This window comes from Lacerta agilis, chromosome 10, assembly GCF_009819535.1.
Source record: "Lacerta agilis isolate rLacAgi1 chromosome 10, rLacAgi1.pri, whole genome shotgun sequence".
NCBI classification, from domain to species: Eukaryota; Metazoa; Chordata; class Lepidosauria; order Squamata; family Lacertidae; genus Lacerta; species Lacerta agilis.
In genome coordinates this window covers 45,801,536-45,821,928 of record NC_046321.1, presented here as the reverse complement: position 1 = coordinate 45,821,928, position 20,393 = coordinate 45,801,536, and the positions used below count along the sequence as shown (strand labels likewise).

Below are 20,393 nucleotides of genomic sequence, written 5' to 3'. Positions count from 1 at the left end.
CCTTAAATTTCTCCTCTCTAGGCTCTCTTCTCCAGATCCAGCTTTTCCAGCCATTCCTCTTTGGACTTGGTTTCCAGAACCCCACACCATTCTGGTTGCCCTCCTCCAAATTGTCAATACTCTCTGTAAAATGTGTTGTACGTATCTTAAACTGAAACAGCCTGTGTGGTATGTGCCAAGAATGCTGTGCTGGGAAGCTGAAATCTGCCACTGTTTCTCAGTTATGAAATATCCACTTGTTTGTTTTTAAAAGTGTATTGAAGCAATCATAGGCTAGCTGTTTTCAGGCCAAGGGTCAATGGCTACTATTGGGGAAACATGATAGTGCTGAGTCACAGTATGAGCTACTATTTGGCTCATAAGAACAGAGCGCATTGACGGTTGTACCAAATGATGTACAGAGAATGAAACTGTATCACCATTGCACCAATGTTATGCCAACACTGAGCATAGATAAGCAGTGCAGAACTGTTGGTGTAGCTAGAATCCTGGTCTTATGAGCAAACAGTAGATCTTCAGTGAACCTTCAGATGTATTACTGAAGGAAAAGTTGCTTTCTTAACAGCCTGATCCTTTTGTGGGATGTGGCTGTTGTCGTGCAAGCAGAAGCTTCATTTATAGAGAAATCCATGGAAGATAAGGCTGCCAGTGGCTCCTAGACAGAACAACTGCATGCTGCCTCCAGGATCAGAGACAGCATGTTCCTGAACACTAGAGCATAGGGGGAAAGGAATATTGCCCTCATGTCCTGCCTCTCGGTTGGCATCTGGTGGAACATTGTGGAGAAACTGGTGGGTGCCCGACTAGATAGGCCTTTGGTTGGCCTTTACTTATGGCAACTGCTAGTGTTGCATTTTGTACAACAGTGAAGTATTGGTAGCTCTTTCCACTATCCCTTCAAAACTTCCTTGGTATATCTCTCAACAGTTACAAGGCTTCACTATTTGCTTCTGGGAGCTGTCAGTCTAGAGTGTCATGTTGTTGTTGTGGTTTAGTCGTTTAGTCGTGTCTGACTCTTCGTGACCCCATGAACCAGAGCATGCCAGACACTCCTGTCTTCCACTGCCTCCCACAGTTTGGTCAGTTTGGTGCTATACCTCTGTTGTATTAGCCCTGGCTTCTTTTCACCCTGCGTGCCCCAGATATCTCCTTTATGAAATGTTCTTCCACTGGTGGCACTGATTCCTATTTTGATACAAAGGCCTTCTTGTGGTGTACAGTGGTGCCCCGCTAGACGAATGCCTCGCTAGACGAAAAACTCGCTAGACGAAGAGATTCGTCTAGCGGGAGGCTGCCCCGCAAGACGAAAAAGTCTATGGAGCTGCCTCGCAAGACGAATTTTTCCGTCTTTTTTTTTGTCTAGCGAAAACCGTGGTTTACATTGCCGCTTCGCTAGACAAAAAACCCGCTAGACGAAAATACTCGCAGAACAAATTATTTTCGTCTAGCGGGGCACCACTGTATTTGTGCAGAGGCCCTGGTCCTTAGCTTAGGTTTTCAGCAGAATATCTTTAAAAGGGGGATAGACAAATTCATGGAGGATAAGGTGTTCAATGGCTACTAGCCATGATGGCTGTGTTCTACCTCCACCATCAGTATGCCTCTGAATGCCAGTTTCTGGGGACCACAGCTGGAGAGAATACTGTTGCATTCAGCTCCTCCTTGTGATTTTCCGACTGGCATCTATTTGGTACTGTTAGGACAGAATGCTGGGGCTAGATGCTGGATCCAGCAGGCTGTTCTTATCTTCTTAATGTTCAACAGAAGCTAGAATCAGGCTTTTAATCTTTTCCAAGTTCCCTTTGGTGATCAACATGTGCAATTAATATATTTATGGGGGAAAGCATAATCCTTTGTCATTTGCAGGGCATTAGCAGTTCACAACTTGTTTGACCCAATGTTCATTTTCCATGCACATATTTTTAGAAGAAAATCTGCGCCTCAGTTTCTCTCTCTCTAGCACAGCTTGGCAAGCTGTGCTGCCTGCTCCCTGTCATATCTTCTTTTCTGACTTTTGTGTGTGTGCATCCAAATTACTAAAGCATTTGTTCTAAATGATTGGATGGTTAATTTAGATAAGGGAATGGTGCTCTAAGCTAGCCTACTGTTGGCAGCCAGATCTTGCACTCACAAGATGTAATAAACTTGGAATTATTTTTATGGTGAGAAAACATGTTTTATTCATCTAATTTCAGCTGTCCTTGCATCTGTTAGCTTCTAAGTATAAAAACAACCACAAGTGTTATTAACTCTGATCCCGTTTCCTTATATAATAAAAAATTTAAACCCTGATTCACAGACTTCTTCTGTGGTTTGGGATGCACAAGGCACTCACGCAGCTGCCAAAGAGCATAAGAGGATTTCAGACTATTTAGTCCAGCACCCTGTTTTTCCACAATGGCCAATGAGATGCCTATAGCAGGAATGAAGAACCTGTCATCCTCCAGATGTAGTTGGACTCCAACTGCTGTCAGTCTCATCCAGCATGGCCAGTAGTTGTGGATGATGGGAGTGGAGTCCAGCAACATCTGGAGAGTCACAGCTTCCACACCCCTCTCCAGTAGACACAAGCAGGACATAAGCACAATAGCCCTCTCCTCTCCCCCTGCTGTTTCAAAGCAACTGGCCTTTCAAGGCATGCTGCCTCAAATTCTGAAGATAGCACAGTGACCATGACTTGAAGCCAGTGAGAGCATCGTTTTCCATGTACTTGTCTAATATTCTTTTAAAGCCATCAATTTGATTACCGCCGCTACATTTTGTGTGAGTTAACTCCATACGCCTATGTGCTGTACATTTGTCTGTTCTGAATATCCCACCATTCAGCTTCATTGGAGGGCCCCATATTCCCGTATTATTAAAGGGGAGAAATGCTTAACTATTCACCTTCTCCACACCATGTAATATTATTTATAATTTATTATTATAATTTATGTATGATGTATGTAAGTATGTGGTGCTGTAGTCTAAACCACGGAGCCTCTTGGGCTTGCTGATCAGAAGATTGGCAGTTCAAATGCCTGCGGCGGAATAAGCTCCCATTGCTCTGTCCCAGCTCCTGCCAACCTAGCAGTTCAAAAGCACACTAGGGACCATTGTGCCAGAAGCAGTTTAGTCATGCTGGCCACATGACCCAGAAAGCTGTCTGTGGACAAACACCGGCTGCCTCGGCCTGAAAGCAAGATGAGCGCCACAACCCCAAAGTTGCCTTTGACTGGACTTAACCATCCAGGGGTCCTTTACCTTTGTGTGTGTGTGTGTATATATATGAATCTATCTATCTATCTATCTATCTATCTATCTATCTATCTATCTATCATCTATCTATCTATCATTATCACATCTACAGACCACCTTTATCTTCCAGGTAACTTAAGGTGGTGTACATGGTTCCTCTCTTCTCCATTTCATCCCATGGTAGGAAGAGAACAAGAGTTAAGAGAAGTAAACATGGCAGTCTTTAATTTAGTGAATCCAGGAATTAATTTTGAATAGTGTACCTGGTAGAAAGAATCAATTGAAACCAAATTGTGTAGTGTTATCTAATAGCTGGAGGGAATGTAGCCCACAAAATCTGAAGTCGCTCTTCAACTGATGAGAAATCATTGTCCTCTAGGTTTAGACTGTGCCTTGAACTGCTAGGTTTGGTATTCATCAAGGCACATGAAAAACAGAGATCTCTGTGCTGGTGCAGAACAGCTTGCCTAATGTAGACTTCCGGAAAACTCAAAAACCTGCCATGCTTTTGTGATATTTTGCTTGAGCCTAATAAAGGCATTGTTCCACTGTGCCTTTTGGAGTTTTTCTACAGACCAACACAGCTACCATTGCTTTTTATGTGCCTTGAAATCACCCCACATTTACCCAGGAATCCAATTGGGACTTTTGATTGAGATCCAAAGGTGCTTTACCACAAATTTTCAAAAGTTGTTAAAAAATAAAATAAAACTGCCAGGTAATCATGACAAACATCAAAGGGCTGAAAGAAGCAACTTGCCACGAGAACTTTGCTTGGTGCCGAAAGCAAGTATTTGAAGAAGGGCGTAGGCATGTGGCTGCGTCCTGTCTGTGGCTTCGATATCTTTATACTGAAACAAACTTCATAAAATAACTCAATTAAAGTAACATGATGTTGAAGGCTGGCTATTACTCATTCTAGGTCACACTTCTGACATTACATGGTTTGGGAAAAGCCAAGAAAATCATACCCCATGTACATTCCAGAAAGACATTGAATTCAACAGTTGGGAACATTTTTAAAAATGTACCGTATCTTTTTTTATTTGATTAGATTCATATCCTGCCTTTCCTTCTAAAGGAGCCAAGGGTGGCAAAGTGTCAATGGGTCACATTCCCTTCTGGCAGCTTTCCAGTGGCCCCATAGCAGGCAGTTCGGTCCAGCAGCAGAAGTTGGTGGGACAAATGTAAAGTTTACTTCTGTGCCCTAGGTTAGCTTCTACACACCCATACCATCTTCCAGGTGAGCAAGAGGCATCACCATAGGTGCATACACACATCCCAGTGAGGTATAAAGACTCCGGGAGGATCTGAAGCATGACTAGTAAGAGGCATGGCCTTGGGAGAGGGAGGTGGTTGTGATAGGGCCAATTCCACATGCATGTGTTTAGTACTTGCACCAATAATCACTGGAACCAGACACGGAAAAGAGCATGACTTGCATTTGCTTTGGTTGCGCAGAATTGCAGTTAAAGGTATTTGCACTGCCATATATATTGCTGCTTCTAAAGCTGTCAGTTAATTAAAGGTTTGTTTGTAGGTTAACTAATTGCCTTGTTTTCAAGCAGCACATTGATTAATTAAATTGTAAATTAAATGGAAGCTACAGTACCATAATAAGGGTGGGCTTCTTTGGTTGTTGTTGAGGACATTTCATCTGTCAGCTAAGTGACATTTATTGTTTGGTGGGGGGGGGGGTGTGGAATCATCCTCCACAAATATATGTGCAGATTGTGCTATTTTTGTAGGCAAGCCATAAACAAGAACCCATTTATAGGGGCCCACTGATTAAAAGCAGATGGAGATTTACATTTCTAATGCAATGGAGTGATTGCAATGAAGACTCGCTGGATGTAATTGGAGTGCCAGCAATCATGAGCACCATCCGCTGTACGGCTTGCTTGTTTTGGGGAGTGGCACTGTAGGGCAGGTGAATCACATGGCATTCTGGATTCTAGCTTACATTTTTCCTACAAATATAAATCACTGGCAGACGGTGTATACAACTGAAGCCGCAACGCAGATAGAGACCACACACTCATACGCATAATACCTCACATGCAAACTCAACAGGCAATAGTCTTGCTCTTCGCCTCTCTTCATCCAAAAACACACACACAGTAATGCACCACACAGAGAGAGAAGAAGAAGAAGAAGAGGGAGACACACAACCCCAGCAGCTTCTCTGCCAATTTGTGCCAATCAGCAGAACAGCAAAGGGGCTGTTCCTCCTCACTGCATAAGAGGGCAAGCAAAATCGCCCTTTCTGCTCTTCAGAGACCAGAAGTTCAGGGACACCCATGCCTTGGATCTCCCTTACTTTTAGGCATCCTTGTGGAGGTAGCTCCAAAGAGCACCTGTGAAGCCACTTGTTTACTATTCAATTTTAAGGCTGGAGTTGCCCACCTTTCCGGATCAGTGGGCTCATTTTGGGTTTTGAGAGTGTGCTGTGGGTACCAGTTACAAAATGGCTGCCAGTGGTGGCATGGCATAAATGTATTTCCTTACTAGAAAAGCCTAGGCTACAATGCCAGGCTTTTCTAGTAAGGAAATACTGTAAGTTAACAGGACTCCTGGGCCTACTGTCATTATCGGCAATTGCACAGCCTGAGTACATCAAGCTGTCAGAACCTGATTGGCTGAGTTAGTAATACCCCTGTCAGCCATATGCTTAAAATCCTTTCAAACAATGTTGATGGACCCCTTCTCAATCTTTATTTATCCTTCCTTTTAAACAAACAAACAAACAAACAAACAAATGAAATGAAGCGACATTGAATTGTTTTATCTTGTCCTTCTTGGCGAAAATATAAATAAACCAAATAGGAAGTGCGAGGAACCAGAAATAAGGGAACAATGATAGAGCTGAATGCTTTATTTAGATAACTACTTGCTTAAGCTCTCCACTTTAATACTTATTTGCTGCTAAACTTATCTCTGCTTCTTAGTTCCTGCTCACTTATGAGAGACTTAAGCTAGGAATGGCTGTTATCTTTTGCATGTAAATTGTATTTTCAGAAAACCAAAATCTTCCTTATTATCTCCTGGGAGTGTTCCACATTGCATTTTCCTTTCACCTTCCTGTGGTTCTATTGCAACACAGATTATCCCACTGGGGGGAAAAAGGGGGGGTGACCAGGAAGAATATTATCGTCTCATAAAATCTGGGATGGAAAAATGAGAGCACAGCTTGCAAGAACCTTTTGTCAAAAGCAAAACCATCTTTACATTTGCAGGATGCAGTGCAAGCTTCCTTCTTATGGAGATAGTTAAATACAGAAATGCTGCTCACCTGATTAACAGTTGCAGGGAATCCGTATTATCCCTAACCTTGGAGTCAGGGGTCATATAATAAAGCATCCTGGAGATTTAAAACAGCAACCTCAGGACACTGGGCTGATCGGGACTAAAACTTGTGAGCTTTCTCTGTTTTGCAGGTGTCACCTGAAAAAGCCCCTTCCGCCCTTAGAGAGGAGGGGGGGTTGCAGTGAATCACGAGCCCTACACGTGCTCAGGGGATGCCAGCATCCCCTGGCACTATTGGGCGAGCTCTGGGTGCGGTGCCCAGCTGGCTGGCCAACCGGCGCAGCCGGCTAGGGCGTGCCCACCCCATTTAAGTGGGCACGCAGCCAGAGCTCGTCCTCTTTCTCCTGGGCTCCCGACTCTCCAGCTTCCCCTTCCCACCCTCCCTTTTTATTAGGTTAGGTTTTTATTGACCTTGCTATGGATCACGATTGGTCGCCGTTGAGGGGCCAGGTAGGAATTTTTCCACCTGGCAAATTGGCTCCGCCTTGTGGTTTTTTCGCCTACCTCGTAGCAACTCGTCACAACTTTGGTTTGGCGGTTAGGCATTGGATAAGGTCAGGAAGGTCAGGATGTGGGGGGGGGGGACGGGCCAGCACCTCCCCCCAAGCGCTGAAGGGTACTTCGTAAAGGAGTCCGGGGGGCGTGTCCGTGTCCGAAGCTGTGGGTGGTGAGGGCCTAAGGCACGCCCCAGATCGGTGATCACGGGGTGTGTCCTTAGCTGATGTGCAGCAGCAAGGGCTCACCCCAACAGTGGTTATCCCTTCCTGGACTGCCAGCACGACGTACTGGAGTCGGATATAGTCTAGTTAGATCCAATGCCTAAAGCCAATACCGCTCAACATCCGGAACCAATAAAGTTGTGGCCCTTTATTCTCCATTCAACCTTACTTTACGGTGTCTTGTGTCTTTATTTCACGGGAGGGATCGGGATATCGACATGCAACAACTCCTCTGTAGTTGAGAGAATTATGCAGCTGCAAAACAAGGGTACAGTTGCCAGCAATCTCATGTCTTCCCTTAGCTTAACTGAATTCAGGCACTGAAGCAACCGCATAGTATGTGGAGCTACGGCCTGGTGATAATGGGAAACTAATAAATTACTTGACCTTAATAATGAAAAATGCAAAAGGTCCTTGTCCATAGTTACAGTTCTCCCCCTCCTGAATGTGGTAGCAGCAAAGACTATATTAGAAACAAAGGAACAACGACTGAACTGAAACTTGCCAGATCGTTGTCCTCGTTTGATAATCCTGTAGTTTGTATATACTAGAGCTGTGTGCATATCAACTCTCAAAAATTATCCATCCTATTTGTAAGCAGAAAAATAGCCAAGGTGTTGGCAGGAGTAGTGGGTGGGTTGCATATAACTTCTATTCTGAAAGAGATGCTCTGGTTGCCAGTTCCTTCAAGGTGTTTATGTTGACATGAACCATGAGCGATCTGGGGCCCAAATATCTGGGTGGACCTGCCTCTGCATTAAGATCAGTAGAGGAGGTTCTCCTGGTGTTTCACTTGTTAAATGGAGTATGGAGGGCAGCAGAAGGGTGTGAGAGGATGGTCCCCGCCTGTGCCACAGTTTAAGGTTACCGCGGACATACCTCCTACCAGTGCTGATTGGACAGCAGGGCCGACCATGGGTGGAGCCCCACCTAGTGCCAGTGAAGCAGCTGGCCAGCTATGAGGAGGGTGTCAGTCTCCGCCCCCAGCCAGTTCACTGCAGGGCCCAATGCCCAGCCACAACACCGCCCACCAAAAAAGGCATGCAGAAATGAAGTATGGAGGGCAGCAGAAGTGCCTTTTCAGTGCTGGCTCCACAACTTTGGTAGTTCCACACAGCGGCGGAGGAAGCCACTTGTGCACCTGGGGTGGGGTGCGCCACCCATAGGGGTGGGGCAAAGGCGGGGCGAGCCACCCATAGGGGCAGGGTGCACCGCGGGGCCTCCAGAGTCTGCCTGCCTCCTCACACTCAGCCGCCCTACAGCTGTGGGGGGAGGCAGTCTGGGCTGTCTGGGCGCGGAGCCTGCGTGCACCCAAGCCACTGCGTCTCCCCCAGGACAGATGCATGGCTTGGGCGTGCTGCAGACCCTGCGATGAGTGCCGCCTGGAATTTTGTCACCCCCCTCAGTGGTGACACCCTGCCACGCACCCCTTCCCCCGCCCCTGGTTCCACATCACTGAAGTGCATCTTGTTTCTTATATTCTTTTATATGTCAGAATTGGGAATGGAATGGAGGGGATGACTGACTGGAACAGGAGCACTCTACATTGTAACATTTTAGGGCAGATTCCAGTTGTCCAGAACTTTGAAATCCTGGGGTGCTGCATTCCTGTGTGCAACCAGTAGCATGTGAGGCTACTGTACAGATGTGGCCTTATAAAAGCTCATTGCGCTGTAACAACGCACCACCACCACCAAATACCTTAAGCATATCTCCCATTTCTGCAGGTTTTCAAAATGAAAATAGGAACTGGTAAATGCACATTAATTTCAAACTGGTTTATGCCAGAATATTGCTTTGTTCTGTTTTGTGAGTGGATGCAAAGAATGCTGTCACCGTATTATTGTTACCACTTTCTAAACAGGAAGGCTGGGCCCATGTGGACTTTATCCCCCCCCCCCCATTTTAGCTCTCAAGTGTTCCTAAGCATTTATCTATTGCTTTGCCTCCAGTCATTTTTATCAATAAGGAAAAATAAAGGCTAACCTTTAGATGTCATCGAGTTATGAAAGGAACTGCAGCAGTCCCTGTTGTCTCGTTTCTAACCTATTTGAAAACAAAGATTGTTAGGCTGGCACAAGAACAACATTGTTCTGTGCTTCTTTTCTCCTCTTTGGATCACCTATATTCCTATATAATGTTTGCACATTTAAAAAATATATATTCACTTGGAGACACACATTCCAGCTGGGCCAAAACATGGAGGGAGAGTGCAAAGCAGGACTTGTGTCTTGGGAGACAGTATCATGAGGACCTGAGAGAGAAACTTGGAGGTCCTCATCTAACCTCTGGGCCTGAGGTGCCCTACCTCTGGCTTAATATGAATACTAATGTCTGAGGAGGCCTACTATGAAATAGCTAAGCCAGGAAAGCTTCGCCCCAGCTTTAGTAGCTTTTAAGCAATAGCTTCACCCTCAAGGCACATCATGAAGTACTCATTTATCTTAGGTAAGCATGGGTGAATCTTGTCAATATATGTTTCTGTCAGTTTATCATTTCACCAGTATTAAGCTCAGTTCTCTACACTGACACATTAGGAGTGTGTGTGTGTGTGTGTACGTACATGCATGCATGGTTGGGTGGGTGAGTGTATTCACTCCTTCACACAAACATTTGTTCACATGTAGAGACAAAGTGTACCTGCGCTTAGTGTCATGTGTGAACAACCCTACTGATGCCAATAGAAGCTTCCCTAAGGGAACTAATAAGAGCATAATAAGGGGATGTTCATTAGGACCACGGCAGGGAGGGAAACTCTAGCATGCCGCAGTCCTGAACCTGATTTCCAGCCTCCATGCTCACTATTTAGCATTTCAAAAAATAGCCACAGAACGATGAGCCAGCTGCATTTAATTTAATCCTTAAGTCAAGGATTCAGGCATGTCACATACTCCTTTTGTAAACCACTCCGAGGGTGTGTGTTTTTCCACAATCAAGCAGTGGATAAATTTTTTATGGGGGTGCATTAAAAACCACAGCAGTGGTTGGTACCAATTGGGGCCAGTGGAGCATAAGACAGGAAGGTCAGGAGGAGGAGGAGGCCGAGCCAATGGAAGGTAGAAGCAAAGTGGCAAGTCCTGGGCAGACTGAGGTAGGTGGGGCAGTGCCCCATTGCCACTAATGGACCGTCCTCCCTAGGGATTAGATATAGGCTTTCTTTAGAATGAGAAGAATGTTAGGGTCTCCCCACCCCCACTTCATACTCTAGAAGCCTAAACAAAATAGGAAATTCTTTCCAGTAGCACCTTAGAGACCAACTGAGTTTGTTCTTGGTATGAGCTTTCGTGTGCATGCACACTTCTTCAGATACAGTATCTAGAAGCCTACAAATTCTTATGTTAATTTCTTTTTTTTAAAAAAAAATAATGTAAAAAATTGCTTCCTTCAGCATAACTACCCGGCCAAAGATGCTTCCAGATTGTAGCTCAGGTTTTCACGAGTAACCATCCATGGCAGAGAGGAAGGGAGCACCCACTGAGATTAATGGGTAATATTTCCAAAAGCTTGGTCTCAGCAGGAAGTTTTAAATGTTTCACTAAGGGCATTTGTATAGCAAGCGACAAGGCCCCCCTCGAATCTCTCATTAAGCGCGGGAAAAGTGCATAAATTTTTATCGGCTCCATTGTTAAAAAAATTTATATCATTTCTCACTTCACTGGGGAGAAGGATTGGGCTTAGCCGTTCTCGGTTTGGCATCTCATTTGCGGAAGGAGTAATCTTTTGTGGCAGCATTGCACTGTGCGGGTCACCTGCAATAATGTTTAGGTGAAACCTCTGGAACGTTTTTAGTGCAGGAATGGCTGCATGGCGCTCAGATTCACAGAAGCACAGAAGCCCTTGGGGGATTGAATTAATCACTGTTAAATGCTAAGCACGGTGAGGGCGGGAATCAGCCTGTCTATTCCTGAACAGGAAACATTTATTAATTCCACCAGGCACCTTACATTTGCAACTGAGTTTCTTAATGCTCACCCCAACACATTTTAACACTTAAATAACAAACTAGCACTTCCCAAAACATTGTAGAGGAGGCTATTTGAAAGTTGTATATTGCATGAAGATTCTATTTCTGCTTCTCAGGAAGAATATTTCAGTTAGAAAAAGAGATCCATGGGTAGACAGATTTGGAGAGGAGCACAGAGAACCTGAGTTTATGTCTCTAATCAGCAAAGAAGCTGATGAGGGTTAGGGGAGACTGGCAGAGAGGACTTTTGGATAAATCTTTCTCTAAACTCTCTGCCCATCCATGAAAGACAAGCTACAGATGTTGATCCAACATCTGATGCCTCCAGATGTTGGACTGACATCTCCCATCATCCCTCAGCACTGGCCATGCTGAGTGGGAATTGTTGTTGTTGTTGTTGTTGTTATCCTGCCCACCTGTCTGGGTTTCCCCAGCCACTCCTGGTGGCTTACAGCATATCTAAAAACATGAAACATCAAGCATTAAAAACCTGATACAGGGCTGCCTTCAGATGCCTTCTAAAAGTTGTCTATTTTTTTCTTTCACCTTGACATCTGAAGGGAGGGCATTCCACAGGCAGGGCGCCACTACCGAGAAGGCCCTCTACCAGGCTGGAAGTTAGAATTCACAAAATCTGGATTGTCATGTGTTTCCCATACAGACCCAACATCCATCCATGAGTGTGGGAGAAAGCAGTTTGTCCCTGCCTTAACTCATATTTGCAGCCTGCTTTGGGTTTGGGATTAAAAAGAATATGGAGGCAAGAGTCATGGCACTATTCATAATGTGCAATTAGAAGTTCTCCCCTTGGGATTTCAAGAATGTTGATGGAGCCAGTTTGAATGGAGGCTTGGTAGTGGAAGTCCCAAACCTAACTCTAAGGAACACAGGAAGGTACTGAATACTGAGTTAGACCATTGGTTTATTTAGCTCACTACTATCTGCACTGACTAGCACTGGCTTTCTGGGGTTTCTGGAAGGGGACTCTTCCAGTCCTTCCTGGAGATGCTGCAGATTGCACCAGGAATCTTTTGTGTGCAAAGCAGATGCTCTGCCACTGAGCTATGGACCTTCCCTTTTATACTGGCTGAAATGAGAAGTGAGAGGGCTGTGTGCATTGGCAAGAGGAACGATTTTTTCCCACAGTGTATCCAAAATCTATGCAGCCTCCCATCCTGTACCCTGTGAACAATTTGAACATTGTAAACAAGGGCAGCACCTTGATTGCATTGATGTTTCTGTAGTCAGCCACTGTCCAAAGTGGAGCTTACATCAAAAAGCTGCACAGCCTTCCTTGCGTCTAAGTTTTTGATTTACGCCGCCCCTTTTGATGTCACAAAAGGTGCCTGTTGCCACCTCTGGGAGGCACTGCACAGGTGAGTGTTTTCAACATCCATAGTCACTCAGTGTTTCCAGTGCCATTGTATAAACAGTGGAAACAATGAGCAGAGGTGATCAGGGCCTCTCTGAGCAGGCAGTGGTGCTGGAAGCAATCCAGAACACAAAGCAGCACTCAATAATATTGGAGAGATAAAGCAGTTGCCTGAATTAAGCATAGATATAGCTATACGTGCATCCATAGACTTATCAGTCTGTTTGGAATCATAAGTGTGTTACCCTTATAGCACACCACAGAATTAAATCAACATCAAGGCAAAGAAGGTGGCACCAGAAAGGAGCTAACTCCTACTGCTTGCCTCAATTTAACTCGGCTTTAGGAACCAATGCCTGAAGCATCCCAGATAGAATAGTGCAATTCAGATAGAGTAGTGCAATTCACTCTGTGTTGAGCTACCCCTGAAGATAGTTTGGAAGCTGCTGGTGGTGTAGAATGCTGTAGTCCAGGAGTAGCAAGCAAGGATTATATCGTTCCAGTCCAGGAAGTACTACCCTGGCTGCCAGAAAGCTGCTAAGTCCAACTCTAGGTCTTGCTAATAACATAAAAAGCTATCAGTGACTTGGGATCCTAGCACTTGAGTTACAACCTGCAGGCAATGTTCCCCATCTGTGGAAGAGACTAGGAAAGTAATGACACAAGACAGGGCATTCTCAGTGCCACCCTCTGCCCCCATCTGCTTGGCCTGCACAGTCAAACCTTTCAGGCAACAACTGATTACATTTTTATTTATGCCGGCTTTCAGATCACAAAGCACATTGATTTCCTGCATGTGGTTCTGCGGATATTCGTGCCTGCTGGCTTTTTATATTTTTTTATTGTAACTGTTATTTTAACATTATGTTCCATTTTACGGCTTTATTGATGTTGTGCTGCTTTGATATGTCAGAGAATTTTGCAGGTGGGATCATCTACCATCAAGCTGCTGTTGTTGACACACAGTTACAGGTCTCAGGTTCCATCCCTCAGGTCTCCACCAAGTGTTACTTGAGTACCTGCAGAACTGCTGCCAATACATATAGACTATCTTGGCCAATGTCGACCAAATGATCTAACTTGTTCCTATATTGCCTATTACATTACATTGCTAGCCCTGCATCTCAGCATGTGTCAATTTTTCTGTCAGCCCTCAAAGGTATTGCTTATTTGGGAGAAGTACAGATACGTTTTACTTACTTAAACATGTTTGATTTTAGCCTTTGAGATGCATAGGACAAATGTAGGTATGTAATTGTTCTTGTATCCTGGCTTCTCTTTGACTCGCAAATGAATGGAGTATACCTATTACCTAATACCTTTGTACTGATAAATGTTCTTCTGCCTGAGAGCACAGCAGGATATGGATTTTATGCCAAACAAATCTTCATTCCTTTCTGGGTTCTTTAAATTTATCTGCCACTACCATAATCTTACGTAGTTTGGGGAAACAAGGAGAAAAGGAAATGCTCTATGTCAACTGTGCTTCTGAAAACATAAAAAGTGTACTGCTTTTTCCTGTATTCTTATTTATATTGTTTAAGAAATCTGTATTGCTTATCCTATATCTGTCTGTGCTTGACTTAAAATGCATCATATCATGCCCAAGCCTTCAATTCACTAGATACACACAACAGATATGAGCACTACTCATCATATTGAAATGTTGCAGTCCCCCCTCTCTTTTCTCTTCTTCCAAATGCTTTCCTGCACATGGACCATTAACTACCCTCTTTTCTACATCAAAGGTGATGATCTCTATCAACCCAAAAATATGGTTTTAAGGTTGTGCGACCAGTTCAGCTGCAGTGGGTGCCATGCTGCAGGGGACGCCACAACAGCGCTGTAGAACAGAGTGAAAGAAGTGGAGGGCACCAAATTTTAGCATCGCACAGGTCGCCCCTGAAATTTGAGAGCCTAAAGTCCTTCCTCTGCAAATACAAAACACGAAAATCTAAGTCCTCCTTGGGTGCATAATGAAACAGAAGAGAGAGGGAGTAGTACAAGAATGGGGAACCTGTGGCCACCATATCTTGTTGAACTACAGTTATTGTTAATAATAATAAAATTTCTATTCATTTGAGGACCACAGAGCAGTTTACAATATAACAACACAAAAATCCATACCATAGTAACAAACAATAGCCCCCTCCCACAGTTTGAAAAATTGTTTACTTAGGCAAAGGCTGGGAGAAGGGGAGTGTTTTCGCCTGGCACCTAAACGTATGGTATGTAATGAAGGCACCAGGAGAGCCTACCGGGGGTGAGCATTCCACAAGTGGGGAGCCACCACAGAAAGGGCCTGTTCTCATGTTGCCGCCCTCTGGACCTCTCATGGAGGAGGCACAAAAAAGGGCCTCAGGATGATGGCTTACAACTCCTGTCATGCTTGATCATTAGCCATGCTGGCTGGGCTTGATGGGAGCTGAAGTCCAATGATATCTGGAGGGCCACAAGTTCCTCATATCTGGCATAAGAGGTATGAGGCCACGCATGCCAGCCCCAACCATGCATTAAGTGGGAAGGAGGCTTCTAAGCATGTTTGGATGAATGAACTTAGATGTCTCTGCATGACCAATAACCCTGTAGTGCAACATTCCAATCATGTGGAGGCATCTAACCATGTTGAGAGGAATGTGGTTAGAAGCCCGCTTCAGACCTTTGTGTTCAGTGTGCGCCATGTGGGAATGAGAGCAATGGGAGTGGGTCTTGTGCACATGACCCTACTGCCCTTGTCACACATTCACTTCCTGGAGAGGACTCTGATGAAGGATATGCATGAAATTGATTTAGCCTGCAGTGTAACACCTACCTATCAGGGAGTAAACCCCATGGAGTTCAATCAGGCTATATATATTTTAAAAGAGATATGCATAGGATTTTCTCTTTAGCTTCTGTTAAAACAGATTTCCCTAGCTGAAGAGCAGCAAGCCTTCATCTTGTTTCAGAGTTGTCTTTTTTCACTTGGTCCGTCAAAGACATATCTTGGAGAATAGCATGAACATCATGCCAGTGACTGCAGAAAAAAAGAAAAATGGGGTTGATTAAAGAGACAGGCTGCTATGTAGCAGACACCACTTAACAAATAATAAAAAAATGTTAAATGTGCAATTGCATTTGTGCATGGCCATTAAAGGCTTGATTACATGCTCGTAGCTACAATGTATTTGGATTTATATCCTTGGCATCTAGGCAAGAGGCTGTAGCATTATATTAGACTCTTAAAGTAAAAAGTAGGCACAGATTCCTTCAGGGTGGGTGGCTGGGGAGTCCACTTAAGGACATATGGAAACTGAGTGCATTTAAGTAATTCATTCACTGGCTAACTTTAGCATTAGGCTTGATATGGCAGGTAACATTTTCCACATTTTCTTATTTAGTGAAATATTATTGTTTTTGTAACCCTTTGTGTATCCCACCACCAAAGTTACTGTATATTTTATTATAGTGTTTAAAAGTGTGGGAAGACTCATTTCGCCTTTTGAAGGTGCTGCCACCTCTCATCTGACTATGTGATGAATTCCCAATGGAAGATTAATATGTTGACTGAGACCATATCTACATTATACACTTCAAGCTCAATTATAGCACTTCAATAGTCATGGTTTCCCCTCAAAGACTCCTGGGCAACGTAGTTTGTTAAGGGTGTGGACTGTGGAGAGTTGGAACCCCCTTTCCCCCTCAGGGAGTTACAATTCCCAGAGTAGCTTAACAATCGTTCCCTCTTCCTAGGGAGCTCTGGGAATTCTATTTCTGTGAGGGAATAGGGTTCTCTTAACAACTCCCAACAGCTTTAACAAACTACAGTTCCCAGGATTCTTTGCTGAAAGCCATGACTGTTAAAGTGGTATAAGCTGCTTGAAATGAATGGTGCAGCTGCGAGCTGACTAAGGAAGGTGTTCCGACTAGATTTTGTCAGGTTCTGTAACAGGGGTGGGCGGCCTGTCAAATTTCATGTAGGGATGGTGGAGAAATTGGGGGCAGGGGAGGTCAAGAGTGAAAAACTACCAAAAAGTTATTTCCACCCTTGATTAATATTGGGTTGTGTCCAATGTTTGTCATACTCAAGGGAGACCCATTGAAATTAATGGACATGTCTAACTTGGGTCCATTGACTTCGGTGGGTCTATTAACATGGCTGGATCCAACTCATTTCTTGCTCAACAAGAGGCCAACATCTCGAAAGCTAGGTTGCCTTCCAATATTCTCATGCTTGAAATATTTTTAATAATAATAATAATAATAATAATAATAATAATAATAATTTATTATTTGTACCCCACACATCCATCTGGGTTTCCCCAGCCACTCTGGGCAGCTTTCAACAAAGATTAAAAAACAGTAAAATGTCACACATTAAAAACTTCCCTAAACAGGGCTGCCTGCAGATGTTTTCTAAATGTCAGGTAGTTGTTCATCTGTTTGACATCTGATGGGAGGGTGTTCCACAGGGCGGGCGCCACTACCGAGAAGGCCCTCTGTCTGGTTCCTGTAGCTTTGCTTCTCGCAGTGAGGGAACTGCCAGAAGGCCCTTGGTGCTGGACTCTGAAAAAGAAGTCATAGGGTTTGAGATGCAACTGATTCCTTATTAGCACAGCATTCCAGTAACAAGGGGAGAATATTTGACTAAAACATACCTTTTTTGCCATACGGGATAGGCCTGTAAGTTAAAGATTGTCAAACTGAGACCTCCATAAACGCCTGTAGGTTACAGCATATTTTACTTAACTTCTCACACTGGAAATGCAAAGTTTGTTCTTTTATTGGGTTGTTTTTTTTTAATGGAAAGCTTATACCTTGGACAACATACAGATAGATTTTCAGTAAAAACCAAATACGGTGCTTGACATTTCACTTTATTGCAGAGTCGTTTTTAGCACTGGCTTTAAATGTTAGGCTGCTTTGGCTTCCTTTTTATTCCTTTTTCCTTTAAGGATGGTAATTTAGTACCTACAAAACTAAGACAGGTGAGATCCTGAAGGAACGTATTTGGGGGTGGGGGAAAATTCCCCAAATGTGTCTGACATCCCTTCAGTCTTGAGATTTAATACATACATTCCATTTTTAAACCCTTCAAAACTATACAGTATATTGCTCATGTGAGAAACAATGGTTTAACATAGCAAAATCACAATGCATAACAGACTGAAATAAGTCTCGCAACTGAATTTCCTTAGAAATATGATTTATGACTACAGATTTTCACAATTTGTGGGTCTACACCACTGCATAAAAAGCCTTATCTCAACAGAATAGTACTACATTGGCCTATGTAGCTTCAGAGTTCATAAATGAAAATAGAATTATTTCGTTTATGATATACACCTTAGTGAAGCAGCATATAAAGAGATGCTGGACAGAGCAGTCTATTTCCAGTCTGTGTCACTTTCACACGTGTTCATTCTTAAATCCCTTCCATCTGGTTTCCAGTTTAATCCATGCATTTCCACCCCAAGCATTTTAAAATGCATACTAGCCATACTCAGAGTTGACCCATTGAAATCAATGGGTACCGTATTTTTCGCTCCATAGAACGCACCGGACCATAGGGCGCACCTCATTTTTAGAGGAGGAAACAAGAAAAAAAAATATTTTTCTGGTTTTCCTCCTCTAAAAGCCCTTTTTGTGGTTTTTTTTTTTTTTTGAGGATCAGCTAAAAGTTTTGCAGCTGTTTTTGCAAAGGCAAAAGGCTTTTTTTAGGATCAGCTAAAAGTTTTGCAGCTTTTTTTGCAAAGGGAAAAGCCCTGGTTTTTTTTCCCAAGGATCAGCTAGGTTTTGCAGCTTTTTTTGCAAAGGGGGAAAAGCAAAGCTCCTTTTGCAAAGGGGGAAAAGCAAAGAGGAAAAGCCCCATTTTTATGAGGTTTAACTCACATTTCTGAAAAATCTTGAGGAAAGGGAGCCATTTCTACAGTTTCCAGACAGATAATCTAATCAGCCAGTCACATGTCCTGGGGAAACAAACAACCTCCCTCTGCAGCACATTCAACAAAGGAGGGCGGGGCTGAAAGGGAGCAGGGACTCTTATCTCTCTCCCGATCTCTTGCTGATCAGCTGCTGAGCGGGGTCCTTTCAACACTCCCTTTTCTCTTTGTAAAATAAAAAGCATGATCCTCTTTTGGCCCCTGGGCAATTCAGCTCCAGGGACCACCATTCGCTCCATAAGACGCACAGGCATTTCCCCTTACTTTTTAGGAGGAAAAAAGTGCGTCTTATGGAGCAAAAAATACGGTAATTGGACTTGGTTGGTTCTCGCCATTTTATCACAACATGTACGTTATAAACATATTTTGTCCTAAAATATGCAATTTTATGCATGTTGGTATATTTTTTGAGACATGAACTTCTGCAATTCAGAGAAGTATGAAATGCAAAGAATAATTACATTTTTGTCCATGAATTAATCAGGGAGCTGCAAATGAGGTCAGTTTGGTGGTGAATGTTGAAAAAACAAAATTTTCTTCCATCCCTACTAGGAAGAGAAATAGTGGAAGGAATGCAGTATTATTGGCTGAGTCATTTGCCAGCCTATATTTCAAGTGGGAAACTTCAGCCCCAAGGGCAAAGTGTAGCAGCCCCCCCCCCCCAGCCTCTCCATCTGGCCCACAAGACTCACCCAAAGCCTACAGCACATGCTTTGCACCTTCCTTTGGTAATTTTGCCTGGCTGGAATGTGTCCTTGGATGGGTGTAGAAACCTGCATACTACACAGAAATAAAATCCTTGCCCCCTTTTGTCTCTGGCCCCATGATATTGGTGATTTCACCAATATCATGCATTTCACCAATACCATGCATTTGCTCTGTTATTTTCACTAACAGAGGTGTTTGCACACGCACTTTACTATAGCCTATGCATTTTAACACATGTCACTCATCTGGAGAACTGTATCACAAAATTCAGAGAAGTGCGGATTTCAAAGTGGCTGTGTTCTAGTTTGCAAATTTATTTGTTTATTAAAACAATCATACACTGCTGTTCCAGTCGTACAAAAATACCAGAGTGGTTTTCAACAATTTTGTATCTGAAACCACACGTTAAAAAAAAAACCCATATAAAAAAATTAAAAATCCATAATCAGCTAACTATTATGGAAAGACAGGACAGAAAAGTTTTCAACATACTGTTTTGGAAAGCGCCGATCAGACAGGTCCACCCTTAAACAGGAACTGATTCCAAAATCCACCTGCTCCCATCCCTGCTCATCGGACACCAATTGCTCCTTTCATCTATCCACTCCTCCCCAGCCCATGTTATGACAGCAGCTGAAGTAGGTGGCTTCACTCCACTGCACAGCAGGCCCAGCCCTGAATAGGTTATACATGGGCAGTTGGACCTCTCACGTTCACCTCTGTAAGGATTAAAACTGGTCTGATTCAGTGGAAGGCTGCTGCAAATGCACCGATGTGAATAACCAGGTTTCTTCATATTTTCCGAGCTGAGTGTGAGGTCTTCTGTCCCTCGCGGGAAGTGCTCCTTATTTCCATTGCATTTGTGCTTTCAGAAAGTAATTTTTCTCTTCCCCCTCCCCCTTTATTTAGGCCCCATAAGCAGCATCTTGGTGAACAAATATGGCAGCCGGCCAGTCATGATGGCGGGAGGGGTCCTGGCTTCATTTGGAATGATTAGCTCTTCATTCTGCAACAGTGTCCTAGAGCTTTATATCTGCATAGGTGTCATTGGAGGTAAGTATTAACCTGCTATCCCAGACAAAGCCCTTGGGTTTCAGTTTTTTAAATGATAATTCCACTTGTGGTACATATTCTTTGCACCATTCTTACTGTGCCACACTGCAGTT

The 20,393-nt window shown here is 43.7% G+C and overlaps 1 protein-coding gene across 1 annotated transcript in view; it reads left to right on the top strand.

Moving 5' to 3' along the window:
• SLC16A7 (solute carrier family 16 member 7) overlaps positions 1–20,393 on the top strand; it is a 100,785-nt gene that overhangs the window by 75,102 nt on the left and 5,290 nt on the right. Inside the window, exon 3 of the mRNA XM_033161753.1 lies at positions 20,137–20,280. Within this exon, the coding sequence (XP_033017644.1) occupies positions 20,137–20,280 (144 nt within the window). The remainder of the gene's footprint in view (positions 1–20,136; positions 20,281–20,393) is intronic.